Source organism: Perissodus microlepis, chromosome 7 (assembly GCF_051167445.1).
Source record: "Perissodus microlepis isolate ML-2025 ecotype Zambia chromosome 7, ASM5116744v1, whole genome shotgun sequence".
Lineage (NCBI taxonomy): Eukaryota > Metazoa > Chordata > Actinopteri > Cichliformes > Cichlidae > Perissodus > Perissodus microlepis.
This window is the reverse complement of record NC_140467.1, coordinates 28,063,481-28,081,120: the sequence shown is the minus strand read 5'-3', so window position 1 is coordinate 28,081,120 and position 17,640 is coordinate 28,063,481. Positions and strand designations below refer to the sequence as shown.

Below are 17,640 nucleotides of genomic sequence, written 5' to 3'. Positions count from 1 at the left end.
CACAAGAAAAAGATGGCAGCAAACAACTATTCACTGATTCAAACTCAGCACAACTCCAACATGACTTCATCATTAACAACAGAACACATCTTTATAACATCACACACTGGACACTTGTTAGCATAATAATAATAATAATAATAATAATAATAAATTTTATTTATGAGCGCCTTTCAAGTCACCCAAGGACACTTTACAATAAGAAGACACATAGTAAAACAATGGCAAGATAAGAACAATAAAACAAAAGCACAAGATAAAATTAACAAACAGTGGATTCACAGTGAATATGCAGATTTGAATCAAGGACAGTGCGTAGACAATTATTATAATATAACAACAAATCATCAGGAGTGGAATAGAAGTCCGGAATCTGAACATTGTCCAAACTGGTAGTGAGAATGTCCATATCAATGTTCTTGATGTTGCAGAACGAGATGAGACGGGTTGGCTTGGTAGAAGAGCAGCAGAGAGTGAGGTTAAATGAAAGGAGGAAGTGGTCAGTTATGGGGATTTCAGTAGCAGAAAGATTCGAGGGAGTAAGACCAGAACAGCAGACCAAGTCCAGGGTGTGGCCTTTAGAGTGAGTGGGAAAGTCAATAAATTGTTTAAATTCAGAGCCTTCCAAACAGGAAGAAAAGTCTCTGGTGAGCAGAAGGTCATTATTGTCCATGTGAATATTGAAATCTCCCACCAAGATCACATTTGGGGAGAGAGATGAAAGATGGGTTAGTAGATTAGCAAAGTCACTGAGGAAGACAGGGTTAGGTTTGGGGGGGCGGTATACAGTAGCTATGATGGTGGGAATGGGATGACATTTACATTTATACTGTCACGACCGCGGTGTGGCAGACGTGTGGAGTTGTAGAAAGGACCCAAAAGGCGGCAGCTCTGGTGCAGGTGAGTATTTATTTACAGGAGTGGGTACAAACAGCAATGGTGGGTGAACATGAAACCGGAAACCTAAACTGGGTAAAACTAACAAAACAAACCAGAAACGAAGATGCAGGGAGGTCCGGGGAAATACACATGGAGAGATGCAGGGAGACCGAGGGGAAACAACACAGACGAACCAGCAACTACTAGGACAGAAGACACAACTTAAATACACTCAGAGAACACAGGGAGATTACACACAGGTGGGGAACACAGCTGGGAGTGATTAACGTGACGAGACTAGGGAGGCAACTGAAAACACTCACATAAGACGCAGACCTTCACAATAAAACAGGAACTTACACATGAAAGGACACAAACTAAGAAACGCGGACTAGATACAGGAACACACGGGCAGAACAGAGTAAACACTAAACAGAGGAAGAACAGAACCAAAATCGCAATAAGAGAAAACACAAAACGCTGGGTCAAAAGGACCCAGGATCATGACATATACACTGGAGCAGCTCTCACTGATTTTTGAAGATGTTCAAAATGACGCCACATCATTACGACCTGCAGATGTCTCTATTATGTTCCTTCCTTCTCAGCAATAATTTCAACAATTTCCATCTTTTGCATTTCTATGAAAAGATTAATAATTCAAAATAAATAATTTTAGAACAAACTCCCAAAAATCTTAATCTAAATCTAAAAAAATCTAACTGGATCACTACATTAAGGAAGTGCCCAGAGTGAAGGAGGTTGTCTGTGTGTGGAGATACTGATGAACTCTGGTTGGACAGAATTTGTGTCTCAGATTTGTGTCCAGGTGTTCTTTGGTGTCTTTTATGAAGCTAACCAACAAGTTTCATTAAGCTAAAAGAGGAGTTCTCCTCGGCTGGCTGGTAGTTAGCTCAGAGGAACTCTGAAGCTCTGTTCTTCATGGCTTCTGGGCAGTCTGCTGCTAGTCTATCTAGTGTGTGTGTGTAAACCAGGTACATTACTACCAATCATTGACTCACCTGAGCAAGTGAAATCCACTATAGAGGAGGAGGATCCTGATATTACACACTCTCCCAGAGCAGCTCCAGACTGAGCACAGTCAGAATTGATCATCCACACAGATCTGCCTGCAGACTCTTTTCTCTCTTCTACAGAAACAGCAGAGCCACAGTCCAGATGTTCACAGAATATAGCTGATGTCTTTAATGTCCAGTGAGACATGTCTATGGGTCTCCACTCTCCCAGATGTTTTATCTCAAGTGTTCCTGCACAGCGACTGGCTCCTCTCACCAGCCTGGCAAACTCTGAATAGATGGCAGGAAATCATCAGTACAGACGTGAATTTAATTTTCAAAAGGATGAAGTCAAACTGCCCTGCTTATTTTGCTTCTGTGGCTGTTTACTTCTTTTTAGGATGATTACCTGTTGAGTCATGTTTTTCTTCAGCCTGGACTCCTGAGGAGAAAGTTAGACAAGAAATATCAGTCACACTCAGCTGTGGACAGAGCAAACTGCATTCCAGCTGTATACAGTGCGAGCAGGAAGCCTCTTCCCTTTCCTGAATGAGGTTGACTGCTTAGCATGAGACAGCAGTGTGTGCTACATTTTTTTCATTCTGATAAACACACTTTATCTGACATATTACTGAACATGAACCCATGTGATGCTGCTGAATAAGGGGCTCTGAAGTGAATACAAATTCCTTTGATATGAACTGTGCATTTGGGTGATGCAGATGTGTAGGCCAGTCCTACCTGAGCTCCACAGCAGCACCACCAGCAGCAGCAGTGGATCCATGTCCAGGCAGGCGTCTCTCTGATGATACTCAGTGTTTATCCACACTGAGAGGCGGAGCTTCACTGGGATCTGATCTGATTTTTAAAAAATTGGTTTAGTGTCACATGATCAGTTTTTCCTGTGTGTCAGGACTGAATGAAAGTTCACCTCATGAAAAGTTCATGAGGTGAACTGCTGGCTGCTGTTCACCTTTGTACACTAGGTATACCACTAATAAACACAGACACTTAAAAATGATGTGTTATTAAAGCTAATAACACATCAAACTGAGGTTATTGTACTCGGCCCTGAAAATCTTAGAAATATGGTATCTAACCAGATTCTTACTCTGGATGGCATTACCTTGGCCTCCAGTAATGCTGTGAGGAATCTTGGAGTCATTTTTGACCAGGATATGTCCTTCAATGCACATACTAAACAAATATGTAGGACTGCTTTTTTCCATGTGCACAACATCTCTAAAGTTAGAAATATACTGTCTCTTAGTGACGCTGAAAAACTAGTTCATGCATTTATTACTTCCAGGCTGGACTACTGTAATTCATTATTATCAGGATGTCCAAAAAACTCGCTGAAAAGCCTTCAGCTAATCCAAAATGCTGCAGCAAGAGTCCTGACAGGGACTAGAAAGAGAGAGCAGATTTCTCCTGTATTGGCTTCCCTTCATTGGCTTCCTGTTAAATCCAGAACTGAAATCAAAATCCTGCTCCTCACATACAAGGTCTTAAATAATCAGGCCCCATCTTATCTTAATGACCTTGTAGTACCATATCACCCTATTAGAGCACTTCGCTCTCACACTGCAGGCCTACTTGTTGTTCCTAGAGTATTTAAAAGTAGAATGGGAGGGAGAGCCTTCAGTTTTCAGGCCCCTCTTCTGTGGAACCAGCTTCCAGTTTGGATTCGGGAGACAGACACTATCTCTACTTTTAAGATTAGGCTTCAAACTTTCCTTTTTGCTAAAGCATATAGTTAGACTGGACCAGGTGACCCTGAATCCTCCCTTAGTTATGCTGCAATAGACATAGGCTGCCGGGGATTCCCATGATGCATTGAGTTTTTCCTTTCCAGTCACCTTTCTCACTCACTATGTGTTAACAGACCTCTCTGCATTGAATCATATCTGTTATTAACCTCTGTCTCTCTTCCACAGCATGTCTTTATCCTGTCTTCCTTCTCTCACCCCAACTGGTCACAGCAGATGCCGCCCCTCCCTGAGCCTGGTTCTGCCGGAGGTTTCTTCCTGTTAAAAGGGAGTTTTTCCTTCCCACTGTCGCCAAAGTTCTTGCTCATAGGGGGTCATATGATTGTTGGGTCTTTTTCTGTATCTATTATTCTGCGAACTACTGTACAATATAAAGCGCCTTGAGGCGACTGTTGTTGTGATTTGGCGCTATATAAATAAAATTGAATTGAATTGAATCATACTGATATGTGTTCTTTTTGCATCCTCTGACACAATTACAGTTACAGACTCTCTCTCTGCCCACACTTATCTTTTGATCATAAGTAATTTACCTAAAAAGTGACAAAACAAACTCAAAGTTCATTAATTTGACTGAAATGGGGACCCTAAATATGGATTTTCAATGAAGAAATATCATTGAAGTGATTTTTTTGCCACAACAGCTGTAGTAAATTCTGATATCATGACATCTCTCAACCACACAAAGCTGAAAAAATGAGCAGCCTGATGCTTTATGAGAATGAAGTTTAATTCTTGGCCTGAATTATTGATCATTGTGTTCTTGATCTGAGTGTTCACTGTTAAGTGGAGTCAGCTGTGTCACTCCACACAGCTGCTCCATCAGGAAGCAGGAGGGTGGAACAGGACCAGAGAGTACCAGCGCACACACCCAGCACTGCTTCACTACTGCATCAGCAGATGAAACATCAGCTCACATTTCATGGACTTACTGCCTAAAGCAATGAGTCACAGCAGCTCAGTGCAAAGTCGTCCTGAATGAGAGAGAGCTCTTCTTCCACAGGTCAGCTGACTCACTTAACAGTTTGATGAGTGTGACAGGTGACATGTTGTGGCCTTCACATTCAGCAGAGCTCACCTGTGGGCCACGCTGGAGCTTGGTGGACCCCACTGCTGGTTTTGATACTAGTCTGTATTTTAGATATTAGGCTGTTGGATTTTAACTGTGTCATATTGGCGTGCACACTTTGGATCAGTAACATTAAATACAAAATATGACCTTTTTTTTTTTAGCAATTCAATATTTGTGAGTATTAATAATAAAATTATAGTTAATTTTGTTTACTAAGTGTTTATTAAATGTTTATAGAGATCCACTTTGCACAAAATCCAGTGAGGAAACGAGACATTGGACATGTAGATGCAATACACCATGCCATACTATTTATGATATATATACAATGAAAATGTTAAAATTCATAACTTTTTAAAAGTTATATGAGCCTGTGTTATGAATAAACATATTTTACCAAATTGCAACTGATTTGCAAACATGATCATTTCATTGTTAACAATAAAACAAAAAGTACTATAATTCCAAAAGATCTCATAGGTATTGATCAGTTCTCTGACTGGTACAATTTAAACCAGCATTGTTTAACTAACTGTAACTTTTTACTTCATTCCACAGGAATGACGACCTGGAGTTACGGTGTCTGAGGCTGCCGGACAACTAAAAAACAGACAAAGCCAAACTCTCCAACTACTCACCTGTGGAAGCAGAGATTCAAGGAAAAGAGATCAGAGCACTTCTAAGGTTTACAGGGAGCAGATGAGTCGTTGTCCTCAATTTGTATTTTGTCTGTTCTCTCTTTGTCTGTCTCTGTGCTGGATCTGTGGACCTTTCTGTTCATGCAGCAACAGAAGAACACCAAAGCACCACCCACTAAAACTTGAGTGGCACCTTAAGTGTCATTTGAGCCTCATCTGAATTTTAGAGTGGAGGGCTGTGCATTTTCTCCCCTTTGGACTGATTGGTAAATGGACTGATTCTTATATAGTGCTTTTCTACTCTCCTGGAGTACTCAAAGTGCTTTATACAACACGCCGCATTCACCCATCATATAAAATTGAATCAAATGAAAAAAGTCTCTTTTTAAAACTTGCTTTATTAGTTGTAATCTTTTAACTTAATGCACATTGCATCAAGCAAAAACTAAATTATATGCAACAGTCTTTGCCTTGAAGAAATTTGTTTAACATTTAAATCTATTTTCTGCATATTCCAGCATATAAAATTAAAATATTGTTTTGTGTTTACACTCACTTTAAAAAATAGATGCAAATAAAACACAGCAGAAAATAAATAAAATCAAAGGCTCAAGGGGACTAAGTCCTGTCGCTCTTAAATCTATTTTCACCTGTTTAGCAGGAGTGGGGGTTTGCCCGGTGCCTCGGCGGTGATGTCAGTGGGGGGATCCAGGGGTTTCTCTGCGAATTTCACATTCCTGTGCGAGGTACTTGCTCAGACGGTGTTTTTTTTTCTCTGTAAAAAGAAGTTTTCTTCCCACAGTGGACGCTGTCACTTTTCACGGAATCAAACTCAAAGTAAGGTCAGCACTTCCACGCTGCACAGTCATACTCTCGCCCGCACTCGATATATTATCCATTTTTGATCTGCACACAGCTGTTACCACGAAAGTCGCACGCGCTTACGTCATTGTCATGAGACACTCACAAAAACAAAATCACAGTTTAGTAATGCAGTAACGCAGCGTGCTTAATCTAATTACTTTTTCGCAACAGTTATCCCTTACTTTACTTGTTACTTGAAAAAAGTCATCAGATTACAGTGGCGCGTTACCTGTAACACGTTATTGCCCATCTCTGCCAAAGAGTGAATGACTTATCACATTTCTCTTTTTCTATGTCCTGTTAGTAAACTTTATATTATTAATTGGTATGTATTATTGTAGCGTCTACCTTACAATACAAAGCACCTTGAGGTGACTCGTTGTGATTTGGCGCTATATAAATAAAATCAAATTGAATTGAAAAATTAATTAATAACTGATGAACATATTGATTTATTCCTCCTACAGTTACCTGGTCACAGCAGGATGAATCTGCTAGTTTAAAACGAACACATTTCTTTTCAGGTCTGTAGTCAGGCTGACAAAGAATCGGAGCTCTACTGAGCCAAGGATTCCTTTAACTTGTGATGACTTCATGAATTCCTTTAGAGTTAAAACTTCGTGCTGTGTGTTTTCTTTTTTCCCTACTTACTACCTCTGCATGCCAGACTTTTGTTTTTTGGGGGGAATTCTTGCAACAAAGCTTTTTGTTGGGTCCATCGTCCATCTATCTTCATTACATACCACAGGCTTTTGAAATGGTGATAATTAAACTTTTAGATTTCTAGCCTTTTCATGTCAGAAATCCTTTAAAGAGCAGTTGTCAAACAGCTGACTGATAGTTAACAGTTTATGTGAAGTGTTTCAGTCAGGATTTGGAATACAGCAATCCGAGCATAGAGGCGGCTTTAGCGAAGGTTACTAATGACCTTCTTATGGCCTCTAGCAGTCGACTCTGAAACTAGATGAATACCCCAATTACTTAAACGGCAGAAATGTGTTACAGACATAAAAAACAGGACGACCTCTAAAGTTCAGCTTCTAAATTCAGATAAAACTGAGTTAATTGGACTCAACCCTGAAAATCTCAGAAACATGGTGTCAGATGCTTGCTGTGAGGAACGTTGGTGTCATTTTTGACCAGGATATGTCCTTCAGTCACATATTAATCACATATGTAGGACTGATTTCTTCCATTTGCACAATATCTTGAAAATTACAAAACCATCTGAATATTTCTTTTCCTCTTTGCCTTGGATGTCGCCTGTAAAGAATCATAGAGTCTAGTTAATAATGGTGGGGAAACACAGACTATGCTGGAGACCAAAACCATTTTTTTGTTCGTTTGTTTTTTTATATCAGGTGGTAAACATGATATTAAACTTGTAGCATTGGAAATTTTAACATGGGAGTCTATGGGGACTGCACCATCTGGCACTGTCAGGATGGTCTCCTACCCAGGAGATCATCCCACCTCTTGCGAACACACCCTGCTTACCATGAAAAATGATCCTCTCCTTCTGAGAGTGAAAAAAAGTCTGTTGGCTGAGTGTGAACAGTTTTGGTTCCCTTGGGTGGATGTTTCACAGGTGAAACCTTTAGCCTCTGATTTCTCTTAGAGCTCCGAGTGGGATCATCGGTAGCTGTTCAACATCCTGCAGTTTCTCAAGTATGTCAAAGATAAAATGAAGCCCTAAAGCTTTTCCTTCACATTGTAACAAAAGGCGGGCACAATGCACAGCTATGCCTTCAGCAGGAATCCACACCAAAGCTCAGTTGAGGCTCATATGAAACTTCTGTGGTCACACATAGGTGGGTGGTGGTTTTGCCCTTTTTCTGTTGCAGTATGAGTGGAAAGGTCCACATTAAGTGCAGAAGCCTGAACATGAGGATTTTCTCTTTAATCTAAAAAACGTTGTGCTCCATTGAGCTCGGTCTGTCTGATTTTGATGTTTTGCTGATAACTTTCTCATTCTTGGGTAAGTACTGGTTTTATTTTGTCAGCCTTCTCTGTGTGTTTTGTTCCTGATTTGTGCAGAATGCACACAGTTAATACAAGCTGTTACAGGCCAGGGTATGAAGAGCATTGCAGTTGGTTAAACAAATAACACTGAACTTGAAGAAAGACCTCCAACTAGTTAGGTCAGGTCCTTCTTAGTAACAGCAGCTTTATAGCAGCATTATAAAACCTGTGTGTTGGCATATTCAAGTTCATGAACTGCAGCCTCAGACGTTTAATGTATCTGCAGTGAGAACTTCACTGAAGTTGTTCATAAAGCTCTGGAAACAGATCCTTAATATTTTATGTACCTTTAAATCTGCAGGTCCTGCTAACTTTACACTCTTATTTTGAGTTCCTTAAACTTAAACTGCATAAATAACAGAGACAACAGCATCAGGCTCTCCCACGCTGCCTTTATTTCATCTCAGAGCTGACAGATGAAAGCAGAGAACATATTGCAGTTATTACCAACAGAATTTCTCTGCCTTATTATTATTCCTACAATATTTGTTTGTTTGTTTTTCCAGATGTTTTGGGGGGTGGCACATGGGGACCATGAATTTCACTGTGGCAGAGGTGGCAAGACAATTTTATTTCTAAAGCATCTTTCAGAGCTAAATTAGATGCTTCACAGAATAAAACTACATTAAGATTTTCTAAAATACATAAATATCAATGAGAAAGGGGTAAACTCAAACAAGTTTAACCTGCCCAAACAGCACTTTTTTTTATGTATGCCTGTTGTGTAGTGGTCCAACCTTTGTCTAACAAGTGAATATTCCCTGGTTTGAGCCTATGTGTTGACACAAATCCCTCAGGGTTTGCATCGGAGAGGGCAGGTTGTGTAAAAATCTACCAAATCGAATATGTGGGCTGTTTGCTGTGTGAGTCACAATCAGGCAAGGTGAACCCATTGTGAAACCTAGCTGCACCCTATCATGTGATTTATTGAGGTCAAATGGCCCAGGATGTGAGTGGGCGTTAAGGCTTCTGGGAAGGGATCTCAAAACTCGATTATAGATGGCAGACAGTTGGTGTCATAAACCACCGCCTCTGTTCAAAGATGGTTTTTGACACTGCCGAACAGTTACACAAACTCCATGGCATTATAGCATACACTGACACAAACCTCTAAGAGCATCTTTTCAAACCGTTCCAAGATGCCTTAGTCTTAAACAATTACTCGCTGTCTCTGCTGCTCAGTGTTTCTTTCACCACCATTCTCAAAAGGTTCAGACGTGCATATTTCAGTGCATCACTATCAAACACTAGATTTCTGTTCCTGGTAAAGAAGCATTGTTAGTGTTGTATTGGAAGTGGCATTATCTTACTGTGTTTTTCATATTGGCCAACATTTTGTTTTGATCTTCATTTTCTGGCATGACACCTGCATTCAGGACATCTCCATGCTGAATTTCTGCACTTTCCTGAGAATTTCTAAGCCCCAGCTAATGCTTTGCATGGACTCTTGTGGCTTTCTTCCTGGAAACATGATTTCAGTTCTGGATTTTTTACCAACATGTGGGATGAATTATTGGAGCGTGACTCATTTTATCTGAATGTGCTGTCTTGTGTTGTTTTCCTCTTGCTATGTTTTATATTAGGCATGTTGGATGGTACTTTTTGATCCAGCTAAGGCTCTTGGTCCTTGATTTTAGCAACTCGTCTTATTTCAGCTTGGTTTTTTTTTAACAGTTATTGTCCTTTTCTGTTTGCTTCCAAATCATTCTCTGTGCTTTAAGATGTGCACAAACACAGACACAGAAGACTTTCTTCCATAATCAGAGTTTTGAGACTTCCTAACCTTTGACATGAGATATGTTTTCATTTATCTCATATATCATTCTCGGTCTGATGTATCTTTTATTGACTGTTTTTTGCAAAACCAAGTTACACTTTATTAACTGTCAGCAGTGAATTTCACCAGTGTGGTCTTCCTCCTGTTTAAAAATTTTCAACTGGACTGGGGGATAATCAGAAATGCTGACCTTTTACAGGGTGGGTGGAGTTTATTCAGTCCACACAAATCACCATTTTTACAAACTTCAGCCAGGAGAACAACTGAGATAATCCATCCACAATACGAGGTTAGTCATTCATATACTGCTGCATGAGCTGGGCTGTAGTTACATCCTAAGGTTTTAAAAACTGAGCTTAAATAAATGATTAGCGGTAATAAAAGCCGAGGGAGGTCAACAGTGATCACTGACTGTTTTAGGAGCTTTTTGAGATTAAATAGAAGAAAATACAAAACATTAAACATGTAAACAACACAAAAGCCATATTAAACGCAGACTACTTTAGGCCCGGAAGTAGGATTCGTCACGTCATCACTTAACAACCGGATGGGGTGTTTAGCTGCAGACGGGAGGCCGTATTGTGTTTTGCAAAACAAGGGGTTTAAACTAGTCAACAAGTTAGTTGACGCATTGACGCCGTGCAGCCCCACGCACGGGGCAATCCATGGTAACTAGTTAACGGAGATTTGCTGCGTTAATGCAGTTATGGCATTAACGTCATTTTAACGAGATTTACGCTGACAGCACTAATTTAAACTATGATGAACGTGCTTGAGCCACGCTATGATATCCCGTCGCACGTCCACTACAGTGACAAGATCACTCCAAGCATGTATGAGCAGGAAAAGTTTAAAGTTATGGCTGAGCTGTCCCAGGCATCTTCTGTTGCCCTAACTACAAATGGGTGGACCTCCAGGGCAACGGAAAGCTACGTGACCGTGACCGCTCATTATATCACAGCGGAGTGGTAGATACAAAGCGCTGTACTGCCCTATATTGCACCTTAATTTTTTTTATATAATTGCGTGGAATGAGTCTTGAGTTGAATGTTTTTAATAAACAAGTAAATAAGTAAATGGCGAGTTAAAATTTTGTCTTCTTTTTTTCCCCTGCTGATCCGAAAATTGATCCGATCCGTGACGAAAAAAACGTGATCCGATCCGAACCGTGAGACTTTTGATCCATTGCACCACTACTTGTAAAGCAGTCTTTGACTTCTGTACTCTGCACTCTGGTTATATAGATATTACATAAGATACTGGCAGAAGATACTAATCAGACAAAACCTGAGAGTTACGTCTGTCCACAGCTGAGCTCCACGAAATATCCTGCTTTATGCTGATGGTTCTCTGATTTTCTCCTCAGAAGTCCAGGCTGAAGGAAAACAAGATTCAACAGGTACACAAAAAATAAAAGTGAAATAAACAATCACTGAGGGAAAATCACGACTCGCATTTGTCTCTCATCGTTTCAGAAGTAAAATTGCTTCTTTACTGATGACGCTCTGCTTTCTGTTCAGAGTCTGATGATGTCAGGTTGGTGGGAGGAGCCAATCACTGCGGAGGTACACTGCAGGTGAAACATCTGGGAGAGTGGAAACCATTGCAATTCATTGACTGTACCCTGAAGGAAGCAGCTGTAGTCTGTAAACATCTGGACTGTGGCTCTGCTGTTTCTATAGAACAGTCCTCACAAAGCTCAGTGTGGGGGGTCAATTCTACCTGCGTTCAGTCAGGATCTGTTCTGAGGAACTGTGTAACAACAGAAGGCTTCTCCTCTGCCGTGGAGCTCACCTGCTCAGGTCAGCCCATCAGTGACACTGATGTACCAGACACAAAGACCAGGTAGAATAGTAGCACATCATCTGCAGCAGCAGAAAAGCCTGAAAAGACTTCTTCTATCAGTCCATCTGTGGTTCATCAGTATCCTGACACCCACACAGCCACCTGTAGTCAAGGCACCTATATATAAAGTAACCCTTTTGAATCTTTGGAGCATTCTCTAAAATAGTACACTTTAATTTCTCAGAAAATGTTGAAAATTTAGCAAATATTTGCTGATATTGATGAACCACAAAAACAAATCACTGACAGCTGAAACATGTCTCTGCTGTCTCTGAACTCTCTGTTTGATCTTCTCTGATGTCTCCAGACTCTGTCAGGCTGCTGAATGGTTCCAGTCTGTGTTCAGGCAGACTGGAGGTGAAGTCTAACCAGAGCTGGTCCTCAGTGTGTGAAGCTGACTTTGACCAGCAGGATGCAGAGGTGGTCTGTAGGGAGCTCGGCTGTGGGCCTCCTTCGGTCCTCCAGGGGGCGCTCTATGGAGAAGTGGAGGCTCCAGTGTGGAGCAAAGAGTTCCAGTGTGGAGGCCATGAGTCTGCTCTCCTGGACTGTGGAAGCTCAGGCTCAGCTAGAAACAGCTGCTCACCTGGCAAAGCTGTTGGACTCACCTGCTCAGGTAGAAGAGGAGCTGCAGCTTTGATGTGGCTCAAACTCACTTTATTCTTTTACTGATGACTCTCTGCATACTCCCAACACATTTTATGTACATGTTGGCAGTATACCTCTGCTGTGAGGTCCCTGCATCCACATGCTCATGTAATAAACCAGGGGATAGGTACATTTAAATGTAATATTGTAATGTATATGTATATTTTTATACATTATACACATAAATGATCATACCAATCATTTAATCCTTTGCAATCCACTGGATCAGGCACCATAAAAGTGACGAATGAATCTTTGGACATCATTGATCACCTCACTCTGGCCAGACTAATGAAGCCTCGACACTGTGCTTCTGAAGCACTGTGTAGTTGTTTTTGCACATATGCTAGAGCTTCAGCACTGATTCCTTTAAGCCTGTTTGAATTGAAGAACTCTGTCATTTTAACTCGCCTACGCTCTCAAGCTGGTTACCTCATTTGTCCCTCACCTGCCTGCCCAGAGACAAAGGCAGAAAGACAGAGACAGAGAGACAAGCCTGTAGACAGATACAGTCAGTTTCTTGGACCTGCAGCTTTTAAAGCCCCATATATATAGGCTTAAAATATCCAGTGGAGACGAGGCTACAGTGTCTAAATAAGCGTTTCCCAGTTTACCTTAATTGTTGCAGACTGCAGGAGGAGAAAAGCAAAAGAAATTGAGGAGAATGCAGAAGAAGTGAGGAAGAACATCCTCCTCACACAAGAGGTGGATGAAATTGGACTCAGAGAGCAGGCTGACGGTTCTTTGCTCTCTCAGAGTGTTAAATAAGTAAACATCAAAGAGGTTAAATACAGATTTACTTTCGTCCTTTTCTTTAAATTTCCAGGTCGTGCTGCAGTGTCTCATCAATAAGGTTTAAAAACTTTTGTGTGGGGAAGAATTTAACAACATTTATCTCAAACTTATACTGAACAGATTCTCAGGGAAAACAACTCGGCACTGTCAAAATAATGACTTATGTAACAACTCTGCTTCCTGTTCAGAGCCTGTCAGGTTGGTGGGCCAAGCCAGTCGCTGTGCAGGCATGCTGGAGGTGAAAGTGGGAAAGTGGAGAACAATCGATTATTTTGACTGGGATCTGAAGGAGGCACATGTCGTCTGTGAACATTTGGGCTGTGGCTCTGCATTTTCTATACAATGCAAAAATGAGCCCTCTGAGATTTCTGTGTTGAAAATTGAGCCTGATTGTGTTCACTTCGGATCTGCTCTGAGAGAATGTGCAAAATCATCTTCCTCTTTCCTAACCCTGAATGTCACCTGCAAAGGTAAGCAGAATCATCTATCACATATCTTTATCTTATCGACTTTGCAGGGTTTAGTTCTTGTTTGTCACGATCACTGCTCTTCTCAAATATGTTCATACTTTCTGGGAAATTTTATCAAATGCTTCATTCCATTTTTATGCAGATGTCAGTTATTTATTATCTGCTTCACCAGTAAAGACACCTGAATTCCTGTATTTCCTTTTGCCTGTCTCCTTTAACTTAACCATCTCAGACTTTTCTTAAATGGCAAAAAGAGTTACCGTCTGAACCCCAAAAGACAAAAACTGCTCAGTTAGCTGATACTGAAGTAGCAACACCCAAAAAAGTATCTGAACATAATTAGTGGAATCATTTGTAAAATTGTGACATGAAAACTTTGCAAACTAAAACTTAACACATAATAATGCCCAATGTCAAAAGAAAGCCATTTTACCTTGACTGTTGCATCTGCTGTAGACAATCAGTGTTCACCAGCAAAATAGCTCCAGTTACTAACTTAAAATGTAAGTTCATCTCCAAACTGGATGGAAATAAAACAGATAAGTTGGGATGAGAAAGGAGATAAAGAGCTGCTGTGACTAAAACAACCTGAAAACTGAAACAAATTGCAATGAAGAACACAAACTGTCCACCAGACAGGAAAACTGGAGGTTAATGGTTTGAGAGAGGGCTCGAGGAGCAGACATATGCTCTGCTGTTTACAGTAAATGGTTCTGGAGAGAGTGCACCCAGCTGAGATCCTGCTTCATTCTTTTTAACAGAAGGTGGATGTGACCTCACCTTGCATCATCTCTATGTTTACAGACCTGCTGGTTCAGCCAATCATCTCTGTGTCCTTCATGAATGGGGTCTCCATGGCCCAGCAGCAGGGGCTTCAGGTGTCCAGGGGCTCAAACTTCACCATCAGCTGCTCCATCCAGCCACAGTACCCGGGGGGCTCCTTCCAGCTCACCTTCACCTCATCCAACACGGCGTACAACTACACCCAGCCAGCTGTCAATCACTCCGCCCACTTCCTGTTTCCTGCTGCAGAGCCCACCCACCAAGGAAACTACAGTTGTATTTATCACGTCTATGTTTTTTACCATGACTTGTCCTCTGAGAGCCCCCTGCTATCTGTCACTGTGTCAGGTAAGTTGAAGCAGAGGCTGCTGGGTTTGTGTTCAGGTCAGCGTTAAATAACAGAGAGGTTCAGGTTATGAGTTATGGTACTACTACTATGATGCATACACTGCAGTATTCTGAGATACATAGAAATATTAGCCATAAATATGCAGTAAGTATTTTTGTACTTTATCACATGACCACATGTGGTCTTGAGCCATAGGTCTCCAGCTTTTTGAAGGTCTTTCACTGTTTTTCTTTGGACATTAGCTGCTTTATCACTCATTTTCAGTCCAGTCCTTGTACCTGACTGATCAACCAGTGTTGTGTCTACACATAACAGATAACTTGGCAAGGACTCAATTTTTAATGTTTCTTTAATCAATATTGTAATAAAAACCTGCCACCAAAGTGCAGCAATTTTGACATGTCTTAAGTTAAATCTATGAAAAATGCCAAATATGATACAGTTTGAAAAGCACAAAACCAAAAAGGTTTTATGCCTTTTTTTTCTTGCCTTTCAGTCTCATCCAAAAATCTGATGAGACTGGAAAAGCGGAGGAAAAAATAAAAAGTGTGGCTGGCCTAACAAATTATCTACAGTAGATTAACAGTAACTGAATGCCATGTTATTTTTTCATTTATTTTTCCATGTGTTTCAATGAATTGCTGCACTGCATTTGTTTAGGAAAACATAAAGAAGGAGTGGCTGAAAACTTTTTCAGTGTACTGTACATGTAATAGATAAGCCCCCTGGATTGAGTCATCTCTTTAATGATGTTTGATGACTGTGAATGTGTCTTTATCAGATCCCAAACAGTCAGACGTTGTTAAAGTTGTTGTCATAACACTGGTCGCCCTGCTGGTCATTGTACTCATGATCCTTGGTCTTCATCTCTACCGTCAGGTACTGAACATGTTTGTAGCTGAGAATGAAGCCTTAGCCTGTTTTTTTTTTCAACTGAAAAAAGGAATGATGTAGAAAGCCTGATTGCTGTGCTGTTATGTTTCTCCAGCTCAGCAGACAGTAGAACAGTGAGCTGACTGACCCTACATGCTCTGTTTGAGCCATTCGAGGAAGGCCAGGAACAAGTTCAGCCAGCAGAGGAGGACCTCCAAGGAGCTCGAAAGCATGTTTGGACGGAGCATGGTCTCATTTCTACACCATCTCTTTTGTCCTCCATCCTCCTGATTTTGAACCAGAGGTCCGGTCAAAGCTCCATCCTGAAGAACTGTCAGTTTTCTTTGGCAGCTGTAATCAGTTGGGCTGTGCAGAAATTTTTGAGGGGGCGGGTGCTCAAAGTCAGGGGCGGATGTAGAAGGGTGTCATGGGGTGGCAAGTGCCACCCTAAAATGATCTCTTGCACCCCAAGTGCCACCCTAGTTTTGCATATGACAGTGTTGTTTATTAAAATAAGATAGCATTAACAGTTTGAGTGTAGTTACAGTTAACAGTGAATATAAATACTAAACCTGAATATGTTGCATAGTTTTCCCCGCCTCAGCCATTAACAAATAGTTCAGCCCATAGCAGGACCGGCTTTTTTCTTGTTTTCAATAGCTAGCAATGCTTATGATTGTGCCAGAGCACATTTTGAACAACATGGGAATGTCAGATTTCACACAGGTGGTTGGTTGTTGCGCTCTTGAAATGGAATGAAGATGAGTGTTATTAACCCTCTGTGGTCCACAGACACGCTGCACCTCCAAATCACATGATGGATTTAAGCCGATATAGCAACAAGCTGCAGCCATGCGGAGTCTTTCAGCCGTGTTGAAAGTTCGCACTTTAAAGTATCACTGATTTTTACATTTTAATTACAGGCCAGTAAAAAAAAAAAAAAAAAAAAAATATATATATATATATATATATATATATATATATATATATATATATATATATATATATATATATATATAAGCCATGCTTTTTTCTAAATACTGTTGTCACATTTTTCTTTTTTTTTAAAGTGTGCAAACACAGTAAAGAAAGGAAAAAAAAGTCACCTCTTTCCTATCGATGGAAAAATGTACCATGTCGACCAATTATTATTTTTTTTTTAAGTTTACACGTGGAATTTGGTTGTTTAGGAAGAGGGGCAAGTTTTGGGAGTGACGGTAACGGGAGCAAGACAGAGCGAGCGAGTGAGAGAGTTTTTAGATGTGGGAGATTTCTGACGTTTAGCGTGGAGTGTATAGTTGGTCTGTTGTGTAGTCGTTGATTTGTGTGGTGTGTCAGTGAAGGCACTAATCAATGTCACAAAGGCAGATTACAATGAAAACAGTATCACCAAGTAGCAAACCAGCGGAGTGATACACCTCCTGTTGTCAGGCCTGCAGGTTTATCCCTGTGCTGTTCTCCTCTGTCTTGTGGTGGACAAACATTTTTTTTTTACTGGCACACATCATTTGTGGGGCATCTTATTGCAACAACTTATTGTTTTCTCATTTTAGTTATAGTAATATTTTTAATAGGTTGTACATAATAAAAAAATGGCGGGCGTATTGACTGCATTTATAGATAAATAGTTGTATATGTTTACAAAATGTGCGCATACATTTTCAAAATGTGCAATTTATGAAAAATAATTTACTCAACATGTCTGTGGTTTTTACAGTAAAAAAAAAATACTACTAGGATTTTATGTTTTTTGTGTGATTTCAGATCAGTAATATTAATACAGTATGTCAATGAAAAAACAATTAATTCAGACACGTGAGGTTGAGCTGAAAAGAATGATACC

At 40.5% G+C, this 17,640-nt stretch overlaps 2 protein-coding genes across 2 annotated transcripts; one reads left to right on the top strand and one right to left on the bottom strand.

Annotated features, from left to right (window-relative positions):
- Positions 1-1,256: 1,256 nt before the first annotated feature.
- Positions 1,257-2,740, bottom strand: LOC146383274 (CD5 antigen-like). The gene is made up of 4 exons (XM_084932437.1): positions 2,637-2,740; positions 2,305-2,337; positions 1,902-2,186; positions 1,257-1,270 (listed from the first exon to the last, which is right to left on the bottom strand). The coding sequence occupies exons 1-4, from the start codon at positions 2,677-2,679 to the stop codon at positions 1,257-1,259; spliced, it is 375 nt and encodes a 124-aa protein (XP_084788563.1). The 5' UTR covers positions 2,680-2,740.
- Positions 2,741-12,165: 9,425 nt separating this feature from the next.
- Positions 12,166-15,927, top strand: LOC146383273 (scavenger receptor cysteine-rich domain-containing protein SCART1-like). Its single transcript, XM_084936779.1, has 5 exons — positions 12,166-12,495; positions 13,511-13,792; positions 14,597-14,923; positions 15,706-15,803; positions 15,913-15,927. Exons 1-5 carry the CDS (start codon positions 12,180-12,182, stop codon positions 15,925-15,927), a joined length of 1,038 nt encoding a protein of 345 aa, XP_084792905.1. The 5' UTR covers positions 12,166-12,179.
- Positions 15,928-17,640: the final 1,713 nt, after the last annotated feature.